At 43.8% G+C, this 14,855-nt stretch overlaps 3 protein-coding genes across 4 annotated transcripts; 1 reads left to right on the top strand and 2 right to left on the bottom strand.

Moving 5' to 3' along the window:
* Positions 1–560: 560 nt before the first annotated feature.
* On the bottom strand, positions 561–5,608 carry rgs7bpb (regulator of G protein signaling 7 binding protein b). The gene is made up of 6 exons (XM_012816318.3): positions 4,735–5,608; positions 3,762–3,928; positions 3,438–3,568; positions 2,954–3,098; positions 2,681–2,751; positions 561–2,368 (listed from the first exon to the last, which is right to left on the bottom strand). Exons 1-6 carry the CDS (start codon positions 4,882–4,884, stop codon positions 2,277–2,279), a joined length of 756 nt encoding a protein of 251 aa, XP_012671772.1. The 5' UTR covers positions 4,885–5,608; the 3' UTR covers positions 561–2,276.
* A 64-nt stretch (positions 5,609–5,672) lies between these two features.
* rnf180b (ring finger protein 180b) lies at positions 5,673–11,924 on the bottom strand. Of its 2 annotated transcripts, none has more exons than XM_012816309.3 (7): positions 11,820–11,924; positions 11,065–11,183; positions 10,568–10,660; positions 9,448–10,410; positions 6,982–7,192; positions 6,601–6,726; positions 5,673–6,331 (listed from the first exon to the last, which is right to left on the bottom strand). In XM_012816309.3, the coding sequence occupies exons 1-7, from the start codon at positions 11,839–11,841 to the stop codon at positions 6,138–6,140; spliced, it is 1,728 nt and encodes a 575-aa protein (XP_012671763.1). In that variant the 5' UTR covers positions 11,842–11,924; the 3' UTR covers positions 5,673–6,137. The 2 variants fall into 2 exon arrangements, with proteins under 2 accessions (XP_012671763.1, XP_031433110.1); XM_031577250.2 differs by lacking the exon at positions 11,820–11,924 and adding an exon at positions 11,712–11,800.
* A 703-nt stretch (positions 11,925–12,627) lies between these two features.
* htr1ab (5-hydroxytryptamine (serotonin) receptor 1A b) lies at positions 12,628–14,311 on the top strand. Its single transcript, XM_012814702.3, has one exon. The coding sequence runs from the start codon at positions 12,798–12,800 to the stop codon at positions 14,019–14,021; it is 1,224 nt and encodes a 407-aa protein (XP_012670156.1). The 5' UTR covers positions 12,628–12,797; the 3' UTR covers positions 14,022–14,311.
* The last annotated feature ends 544 nt before the right edge of the window (positions 14,312–14,855 follow it).

The raw sequence follows: 14,855 nt of genomic DNA, 5'->3' as shown, positions 1-14,855 counted from the left end.
CATACCCCCTCTGATTTCTTCTTTACGCAACTCCTTGTCCAGCCCCCAGGCCTGTCTCTGCCCGTAAATATGGCCATCTGGAATCCGTCGGCACATTCTCCTGCACCCAGTCTGACGCTTCGAGAGAGAGAGAGAGAGAGAGATTCTGGCCAAAGTGGTGCTGGGTGTATGCCTCTGTGTTTATGTGCATATACATCATTTTGTGTGTGTGTGTGTGTGTGTGTGTGTGTGTGTGTGTGTCACAAATGTGTTTACTGCACAAAATACAATTAACCTGCTTTTGGTGGTGTTATTTTATTTTGTAGTGTCAAACTGTTTTGTGAAAGACAGAAATGTTGCAACACGTACAGGACTGAGACAGGGAGGTCAGGGCATTTTTATGACTTGCAAATAACGCTTTGACCAGTTTATCTCCAAAACTGGAACTGGACTGCCTTTTCCTGCAAGTCTCCTCCTTCGATTTCTACAGAAAGGCTACAGGATGTCCAAGGACGGAGCCAGCGAGGAGAACGACAAGATACTAAGTATGCTACTCTAGACTATACAAAAGTCATTGCAGATACTGTCAAATAAAAAAAGTTTATTCATTTTATAAAATGGCTTATACATTATGCCAACACCACAGAGACGACTGAGCACATCTAACGCTACAAGCTACATCCATGCTGCACACATGTGGTCCATCCAGTAATAGTGACTCCTTAGACTGACCACCAGATGAGACAGAATATAAGAGTAGAATAATGAAGACATAGCATTCTTTTACTTACATAAAATTCTTTTTATATATATGTATATTTCAATATATACACAGATTTCTGTACTGTGCTCACAATGGATTGGTGATGGCTTTCATACAGAGGATAGCAAAGCCCTTAAATAAAAAAAATACATAACTTATGTGAATACAGATTCCCTTTTTATGGAAGACTAAAGAAGAAAACACATGTGCACAGTGACCAAAATAATCACTTAAGATATAATCATGTTTGCTGCTATTAGTCTAGTGCTTGTCCCTTTGAGTTTACCTGACTAATAACATAGCAAGGACATGGTCTATAACGCACTGCACAGCCATCATTCAAAACGATGGCCAATAAATAGAAATGTATTATGAAATTCATTGGTTATGGTCATTCCATTCAATGTCTTTATACAGACAGTATGTGTCAAACTCTGATACGTGGTCAGCCTTCATAACAGACAACAATACAGGTTTGAGCTGGCAGTAACTAGATGAAGGAAGAGACCGAGGGTGGAAGAGTATTGATAGTCATCTTAGTTTACATTGTAGACTGATGGCAGGTTGGAGTAGGAAGAGGGATGGGACAGGACTGTGTGAGGTTGAATGGGTTCTATCAGTGAACCTCAGATTAGACAGATTAGACCCAGGATAGATAGATAGATAGATAGATAGATAGATAGATAGATAGATAGATAGATAGAGTAGAGGCCGAAACAACAGGACAGAGACAGACTGGGGATAAACTAAAGAAGTATCAAAGGTGAATGAGGACCACCTCAAAGACAGATTAACTTAAAAGCAGAGATAGATAGGGATTGGTGTGGGATAGATATTAGACAGTTTAGCTTGGACACACACTCAAAGTTGGTTAGGGACACTTAAGAAATGATTAGACAGGGATTAAATAGTTAGATTAGTGATAGGGTTCCGATTGATTACAGACTAGGGATACCTTTACAGATAAATAAGAGATAAAGAGTGATAAAAGGTGGATGGGTGAAACACAGGTTAGACAAGGCTCTATCTTGGGAGATCTCCAAAATCTCTAATGTTGTTTTTTAGGGGAAACCCTTACTTAGCCTGAATCATGTCCACCTGGTCATTGTCCTGGGACTGTTCAGGTTGGAGAGTGTTCAGCATTCTGAGATCTACACTACTTTTCTGCAAACGGCTGTCCATTTTGTTTTCCAATTTCCGAAACTGGCAACTGGAGTATACAATGAAAAGGCCTGTTATTTTGGGGGGAGATGGCATTTAGATGTACTTGTATATTGGTGGAGACAAACTGATCCCTCAGTGTCTGAAGCGGCTAGGGCTCGGAGTTACAGAGAGATTACAGACAGGCAATACTGATTGAAGATGTGCTAAAGAAAGATTAGAACCACATTAGAGAAGAATGAGAAATGGGGTAGGCATACATATTAGACAAATTAAAGAGTAGTTGGTCATAGGATAGAGATAGAGACAGATCAGTGACAGATTACACCTAGATTATAGATGAGGTTTGGGGTGAGTGAGGTGGAGTTGGGCTTCATCCAGACACGAGACAGCAGAGCCCAGAGAATCGTCCCTTCCTCTGTCTCACAAGTGGGAATGGGGTGAGATTCAGCAGACTGCTGTCATCTGTGAAAGAGAGAGAGAGAGCGAGAGAAATTGAGTGAGGGAGAAAAAGAGAGAGAAGATTGGGGAAATGTAAAACATGGACAGGCTCAAAGCTCTTCAAAACCACTTTAATGATGCACTCGACTGGCCAGTCCTGCTATCAGTGGTCTACCACCCCGCAGGTTATAGGTGCAACCTTGACCTTGTACTGACTCTGATCACTGATATCCTTGTAGGCCTTGTGGCGTGTCATCAGGTATGTCAGATTAAGGTCACAGCTAAATTTTGCAGGGGGAGGAGAAGGGCCACACACACACACACACACACACTGACCTTGATTTTTCAATGGCAAAGGCATGGTGTCCCTGAGTTTGCTGAGAAGATTCCTCATCTCTCTTATGTCCCTGTGAATTGAATGTGGAAAAAAGAGAATTCTGACTCCAACATTATAAGACTACCCAGTGTGCTGGCCAGCTAATGTTAGCTAAAGGCAATATTTATCCTTTCCCCAGCTGTGCAGGAAGAAAAAAATACATTTGACACAGATCTACCCATCAGCATAATGTTTCCACATATCAGACAGTTTGAATATTTTAGGTCTTGTACCTTTCAATGTTCTCAATGTCTGTGCACACCATCCAGGAGTCCTGCGGGAAGTCCAGAGGTGAGGAGGAGCGCTCCTCCAGGATGGGAACGTCTGAGCTTTCATCCACCTTGCAGTCCATGTTTGGCTCTGAACAAGGTTCATTCCCTGGAACACAGAGATCCTTGTTTAGCTTGGTTGCTCTGACAGGCAACCTCAAGATCAGGGGTGGGAAAACAGAAATCATGGTTTGGTGGGTTTTAATTGACCTTTTAGCAATTTTTTTTTTTATTCTACATTTTTTCTGCACCCTTAATAAAAAGCACCAGTACAGCATATACAAATACAGCGCCTTTAATTTCACTAAAATACCCAGTGCGCAAAAGCAGAAAAAAAGTGTAACTGTTTTGCAGACCAGGAAATTCTCATTGCTATAGTTTTATGGAAACTTGTTTGTGGGGCTCCGGTGTGGAGCTCTAGAGCCCCCTGGTGGTCGTGGAGCTGCACCTCTGCGGTGGATATGCAGGACCCCCAGCAGACACATGGACTTGAGCATCTCTGTGACATACATCTCCAGGCAGCATTGCAGCTGGATGAAGAGCCGGCAAATCTCTGGCTGGATCTCCCCATCCGCTGGGCTTTGGTGATAAGACACAGGATATAAGGACACACATATCTAAGTCACACACATATATAGGGGAAAATAAGAGCAATTTATACATATAAAAACATGCGCAAACTTTCCCAAAATAATGTTTATTTGGATATTTTGTTATGGTTAACTTTATAAAAACAAATGTCACACACACTTCCACGCACAAAGACGCTCACCCTGAAAGGACAGTAAGGTTCTGGTACGCTGTGCGGGCCACGTTGCATCCTTTGATTCGAGTCTTTTGCATCTGGGACCGCAGAGAGGGACAGTCTGTCGAGATCTCACCGATAGAAATGACCTGCTCACGATACAGCGCCACGAGAGTGTTGAACTCCTGCACGGTCTGGAAAATCAGGGACAAGTCACATTCATGCGGGCCTCTCCAATCAACCTCTGCTCTGAATGAGGATGCGCATGACAGAAAGTGTAGGAGATGAAAAAGAGAGGTGACCTGTTTTTCATGGCTCATGCTCTCACTGCACTGAGATGAAGTGGCAGAGGTAGATGCTAAATGTTTGTTAATAAATATGTGGGAAACAAATACAGTTTGCCATGGGATTCACCTCGTCTCCTGTTACTGGCAAGAGTGAACAGACAAAGATCAACTATTTACTGTAAGCTACACAAACTGCAGGCAAAATTATCCTTATTTTCGAGTGCAGTGTAAACGATATATGGCCAACCACAGATAATGGTCATCATTTGAGAGCACACCGTTAGCCTACAAAAATACAATGACAACCTCAGTGACATCATATAGCCTACCTATTTCTAGTTTTAGCCGAAATGATAAAAGTGCAAACACAAGGACGCGGGATATTTTCGGAAATGGCCCCGAATGCGCAAGAATCTAGAACCATTTCTGCGCCAGTGAGATTAGAAGACAACGGGATCTCTCACGCATGACGTGGAGGAAAGGATCTGCTATGAAGGGCATTTACTCGTTCTTATTCGGTATCAATTCTCAATATATCCAACCTCTAAGCCTTCGTTTCTTTTGATAGCCTACAAGCCATACACACAGACAGATGAAGAGAAAATTGTCTTCTGTCATTGTTTGACGAGTCAGTCAGACAGGTGTATTTTTTGTGGCAGCTAGTTTCAGACGAACCGTGTCACTATGCGGTGTTAGGACGCTCCATCACTCACCATCCTGCAGTCGTCCACGGCTCGCTGTGCTTTGCGAGTGCTCTCGGTACTCTCCCGCCTCTCCGGGTCCCTCTGAGAAGCCTTCCCGATCTGAAAAATGTTTGCTGCGGATCTGGGGCGGCTTTTTCGCCCGTTCGGTGCAGAACACATGCATACGCATCCACGATGAAAACCACCCCAGACCGAAAAAAATCACGTACTGTATTCGCTCTGCGCCAAACCTGTTATTTCTTTCCAGTCAAAGACAGACGGAACCATGCGCTTTCCCCTTCGCTGGGTCGGCTGACGCTCAGTTTGAAGGAGGCTGCGAGGCGGGCTGGCGGCTCTGTCTCTGCATCTCCTCCTCAATGGAGGCGAGTCACCTTCACCTCTGAAGAAGGCCAAGTGCTGTTCAGCAGTCCGCCGAGGCGCAATCAGTGGCCGCCAGATGCTGCTAAACGCTCCTCACATTAACGATCGTGCGCGGACCTAACAGAGAATTACAGAATTCGCATGTTTGTATAAACAAACACTTTACATTTTCGAAAACACGAAATATATCAATGTGAACTGTTAATGGTTATCATCTGTACGAATTAATAGGTGCAAACTAATCGAACTAAAGTCCTCAGAGAGCAGAGCGAAACAACCCGATGGGCACAGTAGAGGTTTCATTTACATTGCAGAGAGAGCAACAGCACCCTCACTGGATAACAACATCGTATACAAACATTGCCATGACAATTGGGGGGAAACAGAAGCTACCCTACATAGTGCTTTCATTGTTCATCGCAGTAGTTTTGGATCGTATGAAGGGATGAGACAAATGAGATCTTGTGTTGGAGCTGTGACTTAGAACAGCCGTTGTTGTGGTAAATTAACATTAAACCCACTACTACCTCAGCCCGCCTTAATAAGCTGCAAATAGACACAAATACACATCAGAGGCTCAAAACAGGTTAACATTTCCTCACTAAATTTAATAAGACAATTTACAAACAAAAACAGAAATACCAATAACATACAATGACAGGTCCATTTACTCGCCATTAAGACGATATGAAGGGCAGTAAGGCAACATTAATTACAACACTTAAAAGGAACTGAATATTTCCCATTGCACATGATTGCACATGATTGCACTTCTTGGCCCACCCTTTTTCAATAACCACACAATGTGTGTCTTCTTACACACAACAAACAAATGCCTGAAATAAAAGTTCAAACTAAAATAATGCACAAAATACATTTTGGTTTCAAAACCCTTAAAATCCACAACTGAAGAGAAAAAAAGATGACAAGTCCATGGCTTGCCTCCTACTTCACTTAAATGTGCAGTTGACTGAGGTTGGTCAGTCTGTTTCAGTGAATATTCAGAGGTCCATCAAAATGAATATGACAGCCCTGATGCCTAAGTCATCCCATCAGAAGAAGAAACAGTAGCCCACAAAACAAAGGATGAGGAAGGCCAGGATCCAGTGGATGGAGTAGACGTAGATGATGACCAGGTCAATGTCAAAGGGCCAGGCCCTCATGTCCACCAGGTCCAGGGCGTCCAGGCCAAAAGGCCGGTTAGGAAACTGCCACCGGCCACCCCGGGCAGCATCTCTCTGGAACCCTGCGAAGGGTTTGAGGACTCATTCAATAAGAAAGTCTGGCATGGCTATGTATGACATGAACTGTATGATTAAGATGATGCAGAAAAGAAAAACGACACGTTTGCCATAGGCAAGACTAAAGCAACTGTCCCAAATAATCCTTTGAGAATCCTTTCATCAGTTTTTGTCTTTTATCCTGCAAATCTAACCCTTTAATAAATTAACTGCAGTGAAATGACCTTCACTAAATTTGCAATGAGAACAACGTATCAGATTATATTATACTAACCCCAGAAGATGCGAAACCGTTTGGGGCAGTGAGGAAGAGGCCATTTGGCGTAGTTTGCTTTCTGGAAAGTCTGTTTCCTTGAGAGGTACTCCTTAGGGAAGAAAGTCTTAGCAGTCTGGTTGAGCTCTGAAAATACAAATAAAACATGAAGAGGAAGCCATTTCAAATCTAATAGCTAGCAAGGCAATGCCATACACACTTGGAAGACCGGCAATCATTTGCATCTTTATCTGCAAAACTGCAAATGAATCTGGCTAATGGGGTTTGGCTGTTCTTTTTAAAATGCATCCCTACATTTTTAGAGAATGATTCTGAATGCATGCATTCTGCAGGGATATTATGCATCATGAATGTCCTATTGTGGTCATGTGAGTTGCGGACCTTTCTGGAAGAGCACGTGGGAGATGACGGTGCGGCAGAGAGGGCAGGGTGTGCTGCCTGGACGGTTCTTGGCCAGCGTGCGCAGGCAGGGCTCGCAGAAGACGTGGCCACAGGGCTGGCACATGTGGGGGCTGAAGTAGACGTCCAGACACACGGCACAGGTGTGGCCTTCGCGCTCCTCCTCATCCTCACTGCCCAGAGGCGAGAATCCCTGTCATCAGAAATTCAACAGAGGTGACGCACTCGCCAGTGCACCTGCACACACATACGTCACCTCAAACCCCCCAGAATACCTTTTACAACAATGAGAGGATTGTTGTGTATACATCCTCGAACAAAGAGGCGCACTACACACTAAAGAAACATCAACAAAATGTGAAAAATACTTTTGAATCTAATACACTAGTAGGAAAAAACTATAAATACTGTTCAAATAAATCCTGTAATTAAGGCAAATGATAAAATATCATCTTTATATCTAATTTGAATGACAATGACACGCACACTACTAACTGCCTTGTGTTGTCCCTTTTCCTTAACACCAAACAACCCAACAATGTCATTTAAAAGCTAATAATGTGTGGTTCACACACCCTGCCCTCTACAACACAGTAACTTTGGGCTGCCAGCTTTACTTGGCATTCTAACAAGCCCCTCTACGTCTGGCAGTGGTGCAGGCATCAATTTATGAGCTGGTACTTATGCCCAAAAGGATTTTGCAAGTTCATTTAAAAAAATGCAAAGCTTTGTGATCGGTAGGAAATGAAAAGTCAATCACGGCTGGTCTGTAAAATACTTGGCAGCGCTTGTCCAACTGTGTATTGTCAGTACAAGGGCTACTCCAATCAACAGCAGCACGCTCAGGCAGAGTGTTGGCTGCGCTCACACCCCTTGAGACTGCAGACAGGGATGGGTTTCCAAACTCCGGCAATAGAAATCACGAGGGGAACTGTTCACTAATGGCTCCACATTTACTGGCAACAGACAGCTTGGGATTCTCTTGGCTTTGGAGCTGAACAATTTCTCAACACAAGCAAAACTTTTTCATGAAATAGTTGAGAAGCGCAAAGGACTAAAGATTTCATGAATTCCATTTAATGAATAAATTAACTGGACTGTTTTTTATTATTCCCAAATTGCCCAGTGGTAGCTTGCGATTACTAGTCTACGCTCCACTACAGTGTACACTTTCACAAAAACAACAATAATTTATACCGTTTATAACCGCAACTTGATGATACACTTGTGATTTACTGAACATTAAAAGCTGTTTTAGGCTATTATTCAAGCATCTGCTTTGTAATCATATATAGGCAAAACTATGAACATTTCATTTTCAACAACTATACAATTTTAGAAAGAGTAAATGGTCAGTACTGGGAAATAAATAATGAGGCTCACAGCTTCTCTTGAAGAGGGCAAAATTAACTACTGCATAGCAGTCGTTTGGTGGGATTGGAACAGCTGTGAGTAGAGCAGACCCACCTCGGATGTCTCTCCAGGCAGAGGCTTGGGCTCCCCGCAGTAGCACCCACTGGTGGGGGCCTTTGTCTGTGATCCCGCCCGGCATGCCATCACCCATAACACTCGGCTTCTCTACTCTCTCTTGCTCTCTTCTGCGGAGACTGACGCACGCATGCACTGATCATTAATTAGCTATCTCAGCCGTACCAGAGTGGGTCCCTGACCACCTGACGCAGGTGAATCACACTGGCGTCTCTCCTCCTGAGAAGCGCTACAGGTGCTGGGTGGGTGAGTGAGTTCACATGTATATAGGCCAATGGGAGTTCTCCTTAGGGGCAATGTTCACATGCCTAATAACAGTCAGGTTTATCTGCCTGGTTTGTTGGGCTATCCAAGACAAGAGTTCCCAGAATTTGTGAGTCTTTTCAACTGATTGTTTATTGGTCCCACCGATCCACCTGTCCATCACTGCTCTGTACTGGATCAGAGTTCAATTCACCATGTGCACTTTGTATGGTGTCAGGTCAGCAGATGGGCCTAGTGTGATAGCCTACATGTTTCAATCCCTCACAGAATATGAGAGAATATTAAATATTTCAACTGAATTTTGGGTAAACTGCAAGGCTACCATAAAAGTGATGAATAATCCCCCCTTGTAGGCTACATAATCTTACATTTACATAACAAGAACAATTTTAACCAATTCCGCAGTTTCACACGTTGTCCTTACCTTGATAAGGGTGCTCATATCAGGGCTGTCTGCTGCTGTTCTGCACATTTTCACAAAAATGAAAGGCCACCTTTCAAACAAACATGGTTACCAACAAGGTGCAAGGACCTTACCTAACTAAGTGCCCTAACTGCTGGTCTCTACCCTTCCTATATTTTAGATCTCTATGAAAACCAAGACTTTGTTGCTTTGTCGACACTTACAACTTGGCCTACAAACAGCACTATTTGTCTTACTTATCGTGAACGGTTGGGATTCTTGTGTGCTCTTACCAGTTGGCTCTCCTCCAGCTGACTGCGGAGCCAGCGCTCTCTCCTCCTCTGCTTGCGCCGCTGGCTCTTCAGCCGGTTCTTCTCCCTCTTGCTGAGCTGACACTCTGCAGCCGCTGTTGACCTGGGGGGGTTTGGGGGGGCATCCTGCACTCTGGGAGCCACCGCCCACTCTTCCTCCTCCTCCTCTTCCTCCCCATCTGTCCTGTCTGAGGGGACTCTGCTTCCTGGTATGGATGGCAGGCGCGGAGCCTCATGAAGCAGCACCTCTGGCAGCATGGCATCTCCAACAAGTAGTTCCAAATGCTGCTGCTGACCTGAGTGAAGAGTGGTGGGCAGCTCTGACGAGCCACGCAGTTCAGCTTGGCTGATGGCTGCGTCTGCTGCAGCCTCTAATGGAGGAGACAGGGGGGGGCTTAATCCTGCCAGCGGAGCAGGAGAGTCTTGTTCAGAGTTCGGCCTCACCTCCCCCACCGTCTCAACCTCAGCCAGGTCCAGGAAGCGCTGCAGAGAGGATTCCCCGAAACAGGAAAGGCCAGATATTCCACAAAAGCCAGTCAGCGACTGAGAAGAGCCATCAGGAAGGGCGGCTTGGCTGTCCGTCCACTCTGCTTCAGCTCCGAGACGATGGGGGGGCGCGATGGGAGTTGAGGTTCCGATCAGTCTGAGGATGGCTGGGCAGGATGACTGTGGATCGGGCAGACAGCCCTCGCTGCTTCCTCTTACCATCCGCTCGCCTTCTGGGTCTCTCAGCTCATCTTGGGAGTCCGTCCTGCCCGCCCTCCCCCATGCTCTCAAGGGTCTGAGAGGGTAAACAGTGCACTTGCTTTCGTGGTCTACCCGGCTCTTGCTGATGTGCACCACATCTTCGTGGCCACATGGACACCTGGAGCAGTTCACAAAGTTAAAGCCCCCAAGCCGAGCTCCACAGAAGGGACAGTTCAGCTTACCGACTGTCCACCTGGCCTTCAGAGGAGACAAGAGAGGAGCAAATTGATTGGCTGTCACATGTTCTGAGGTAGAGAGAAACAGAATAATAATCATTTAAAGAAGTTCTGAAAGACATCCTTGTACAGGCTTAACACTTCAAAACTAAGGAAAGGAAATAAAAAAATGGACTCACCTGATGAACAGCTGACTGAATCCAATCTGGCAAGGTGTCCACATTCATGTGCCAAACACTGCACGTGGTAGACAGCTCCCCTGAATTCCCTATCTTCAAAGGATATAGAAGGCAATCAGTGCTTATCTATGCCAAGTTCAAAATCAGTTCACTGTTATCTCCGTCACACGTCTTACACGACAACACACACACTGAACTGATTCTGACCCCTTTACTTCTAGGAACTAAATCATGCTAATGACATCATTGAACTATGGCCCATATTGGAGATGGGTGGTAGAAAACAACTATATTACCAATGATAAATAATTTTATCACAGCATTTTCCATCTTACAAATGTTCCACAATCCACATCCGGTGGAAGAATGGCACATTCGATTACTGTGAATGTGTTAATGGGCAATGTTAAGTCGTCAGAGTCAACTCAATGTCCGTGTATATTTGTCGTACTTGTAACACTACCGCTGATGTACAAAACTCAGGCCTATCTACTCACCGACAGCAAGCAGGTCGACTCAGCAAGACACTTTCGGCATTTTCTGCAGCGAAGTATGGTCAGAGGAGCCGAGTACTCAGAAGAATCCCACGTCTCGTCCATAAGAGGCACGTCTAACGCTGAAAGGACACAACGTTTTATGGGTTGTTTATTATTAGTAAGAGCAATATAATTTGTTATTACCATGTCAATAAATAACACGTATCTCTCTGACAACATTGGTCAACGTTGAACGTAACAAATATTTTGAGTCTGTTGGCCTCAAAACATTGATATAGAAGTCGGTGATAACTTGCCCAGAATGTAGCCTACCTTACTAATATTATGCAACCAGGCTGATTAGAACTATTCTAATGATAACCTGACACTTCAGGTAACTTCACAGTCACCTCATATTGGCATAACGTTACTCCATTATGACATAAGTAGAACTAATACTTTTTCAATCCGTTGTTCTTCCAAGACTAATTTTAGTTAGTGTCAGTCGCGTAGGTTGGCTATTTTGTTAGTTAGTTTGTTAGCTTCACGTGTTCCTCTATTATAAGGCTACTTGGGTGAAACATGTATAGACGGTAACGTTAAAGGGTCTACATAACATTTGATAGCTATGTAGCATGCTAGCTAGCAAATTTGCTTCTAACTGTTACCTGTCCACATCGAGTTGTAGGACATTTGATTGTCAAAAGGGCATAAAAGCAACATTTAAAGGTTAGAATATGTAGCTGTTTCGACAAGTCTCAGGAAAGATTAAAAACCTGATTTGGAGCCTCTGCTCATCCTGTTTGTTTGGGTTCTGGGATTATTCTCTTGAACATGCGACTAAGTGGAAGTATGACGTCACCTTACTACGGAAAGCGATATGTAGACGAAACGAAGCCAAACACATATTGAAGTTGGGGTAGAATAAAGATGACCGCATCGCAGTAATCTCACAAAACCCTCTTTTCTTGTATTTGTGTAAATAGGCTATTGTAGGATAGTTTGTCTGAAGTAGAACGGCAACTTTATTTAAGATGGTCTAGAGTAGGCAATTAAGAAGGGTAACGAGTTTTAGCCTGCAATTGCCATTTTTTATGCAGAATATTATTCAGTGAAAAGTAGTGTGAGTGTTTCTAGTGATTTGGGCACTGCTACTTTGTTGTAACGAACAATGCGTTCAGGTAGGCCTATTCCCTTTGCTACTTCGCCACCGTTTTGGGTTAAGATACACAGTCTACGCCAGGTGGCAGCAATACACCTTTCTTAACAGGGCGGGGGAAGAGCACACACACACACACACACACACACACACACGCCCATAGATACACATAGGCTACATGCACACGCATACCAACAAGTAGCCTAACTGCAGTTTACACATCCCAATAACATAATAGAGATCATGATTCATTTATGTCCATAGAGGAGGTAAACATTTCTTGCCATTAGTCTGCCATTCAGTATGATAAATATTCAGTTAAAGCCTAAAACTACTAATCCCAGACACATATCACTCTCTGAAATCGCACGGACTGGGGGTGAAAAGCAGAGTCCGTTCTACCCTCCCAGGTAACTGACGTTCCACCCCCAGCTGGTATAAATGCATCCTCCTCATCATCCGCCCTCAGAGACTCTCAAGTCTCCATGAATATCTATACAAACACCCAACTCTCTTGCGCCAAGACTGTGCGCTCCGGCAGATGGATGGAGTTGCCTAGTGTCCGTTATGCCAAGCACTAAAGCTTTCCCCCGACATGGATGACAGAAACAATACATCCGTGTGGTTTCCGAACAACGAAACGGATGGGCAAGACGAGAACTCAACGGCTAGTGTCGAACTGTCACTAAGCTACCAGATTTCCACATCATTCTTTCTCGGCGTGCTCATACTTTGTGCGATCTTTGGTAACGCGTGTGTAGTGGCGGCCATTGCGCTTGAAAGAACGCTCCAAAACGTCGCAAACTATCTCATCGGCTCCTTGGCCATCACAGATCTAATGGTGTCTGTGCTGGTTCTTCCTATGGCGGCACTTTATCAAGTCTTAGACAAGTGGACTCTCGGCCAGGTAACTTGTGACATTTTTGTTTCTTTAGATGTTTTGTGCTGTACATCATCAATATTGCACCTGTGCGCAATAGCTCTGGACAGATACTGGGCAATAACAGATCCTATAGACTATATGAAGAAAAGGACACTAAGACGCGCTGCGATTTTAATCAGCGTTACGTGGTTTGTGGGTTTCTCCATATCAATCCCACCCATGCTTATCATGAAGTCTCAGTCAGAGGCTGAGGAGCAGTTTTGCGGGATTAATGAAGATCCCTGGTATACCATCTATTCCACTTCCTGCGCTTTCTACATCCCTCTTATTTTAATGCTGGTCTTATATGGAAGGATATTCAAAGCTGCTAGGTTCAGTATTCGCAGAACGGTCCGGAAAACTGAGAAGAAGAAAGTGAAATGTTTGACCGTGTCACCGGCTCTTTTTCATAAGAATCCCAAGGGAGACCTTGGCAAAAACTGGAAGAGCAGCGTGGAACCCAAACCGACCTCGTGCGTAAATGGCGCAGTGAAGCACGCCGAAGACGGCGAGTCTTTGGAAATCATTGAGGTACACAGTAGCTCTAAAAACAACCTTCCTCTCCCCAACACACCCCAGTCGGTCCCACTTTTTGAGAACAGGCACGAAAAGAACAACGAGGCAAAGAGGAAAATAGCACTGGCACGGGAGCGCAAAACTGTGAAGACGCTCGGTATTATCATGGGTACGTTTATCTTCTGTTGGTTGCCCTTTTTCATTAAAGCGCTCGTGGTGCCCTTCTGCACCAGCTGTGATATGCCTGCATGGCTCCGCGACGTGATCAACTGGCTCGGGTATTCAAACTCCCTCCTAAACCCTATCATATACGCTTATTTCAACAAAGACTTTCAAAGTGCATTTAAAAAAATTATAAAATGTCATTATTGCAGACCATGAAATCCATTGTTCATCCAATAGATAAATGATCATAGGGCTCACTTGATCAGCATTTGTTTGACGATGTATCAAATGCCGTGATTAAAAACATAGCGTGATAATATGTGACTTAATATTATTTCAGATACAACTGTAATATTATTATTATTATGATTATGATTATTATTATGCTATGACAATGTATGCTGTACATGATAAGAGATAACAAAATGTATCTCGCATCCTTACCATAAATATGAAACTTCATGGTGTACAAATAAATGATCAAGCAACTAATCTTCACTTTGTGACTTCACTTGGTCCTCCCAGACATGATTTTTAACATAATATACAGCACTTAAGTAGCAAATGGAAATATGTTGAATTTCATGTTCCTATATGAAAAATATTTCATGCTTTATATGATGGTAGTTTTGAGATATAACCATGGAAAAGTGTACATGCCGTCACAGTATTAAGAAGCAATTTCCCATCCCTGTTTATGTGTAAAATACCTCACATCCTCGCTGCAATAGTAAGATAATGCATTGCATACACACACACATGCATGCACACACACACACATATTTTTTAACATACAAATACATTTTTTGAATTTCCTCTGCAACACAGCAAAGCGCAGGAGTTAAGTTTCAGAGCTTGTTTTTGATCTTTATTAAAAGCAGATCGAAACCAAGACATTTTCCCACTCCTCCGAGTAATTGTATGACAAGGAGCAGGCTATGCTCAGGGAGACTGCATCTCTTAAGTGGCCCTTCAGCTATGAATGGATATGACATGGTCTACTGGCTATATGACAATATGCATCACAACCTACTTCCCAACCCTCTGAAC

Source organism: Clupea harengus, chromosome 12, assembly GCF_900700415.2.
Source record: "Clupea harengus chromosome 12, Ch_v2.0.2, whole genome shotgun sequence".
NCBI classification, from domain to species: Eukaryota; Metazoa; Chordata; class Actinopteri; order Clupeiformes; family Clupeidae; genus Clupea; species Clupea harengus.
Note: the sequence above shows the minus strand (reverse complement) of the source record. Positions and strands in the feature narration are given on the sequence as shown.

What these genes read in the sequence shown, in the direction of transcription:
- rgs7bpb (XM_012816318.3), bottom strand. Translation starts at nt 4,884, where the DNA reads ATGTGTTCTGCACCGAACGGGCGAAAAAGCCGCCCCAGATCCGCAGCA. An exon ending in GACATTGAGAACATTGAAAG is followed by an intron (nt 2,752 to 2,953) that starts GTACAAGACCTA and finishes TTCAATTCACAG; the next exon opens with GGACATAAGAGAGATGAGGA. An exon ending in TTTGCCATTGAAAAATCAAG is followed by an intron (nt 2,369 to 2,680) that starts GTCAGTGTGTGT and finishes TCTCTTTCACAG; the next exon opens with ATGACAGCAGTCTGCTGAAT.
- rnf180b (XM_031577250.2), bottom strand. Translation starts at nt 11,766, where the DNA reads ATGTTGCTTTTATGCCCTTTTGACAATCAAATGTCCTACAACTCGATG. An exon ending in CCACGTGCTCTTCCAGAAAG is followed by an intron (nt 6,727 to 6,981) that starts GTCCGCAACTCA and finishes TTGTATTTTCAG; the next exon opens with AGCTCAACCAGACTGCTAAG. An exon ending in ACGGTTTCGCATCTTCTGGG is followed by an intron (nt 6,332 to 6,600) that starts GTTAGTATAATA and finishes AACCCTTCGCAG; the next exon opens with GGTTCCAGAGAGATGCTGCC.
- htr1ab (XM_012814702.3), top strand. Translation starts at nt 12,798, where the DNA reads ATGGATGACAGAAACAATACATCCGTGTGGTTTCCGAACAACGAAACG.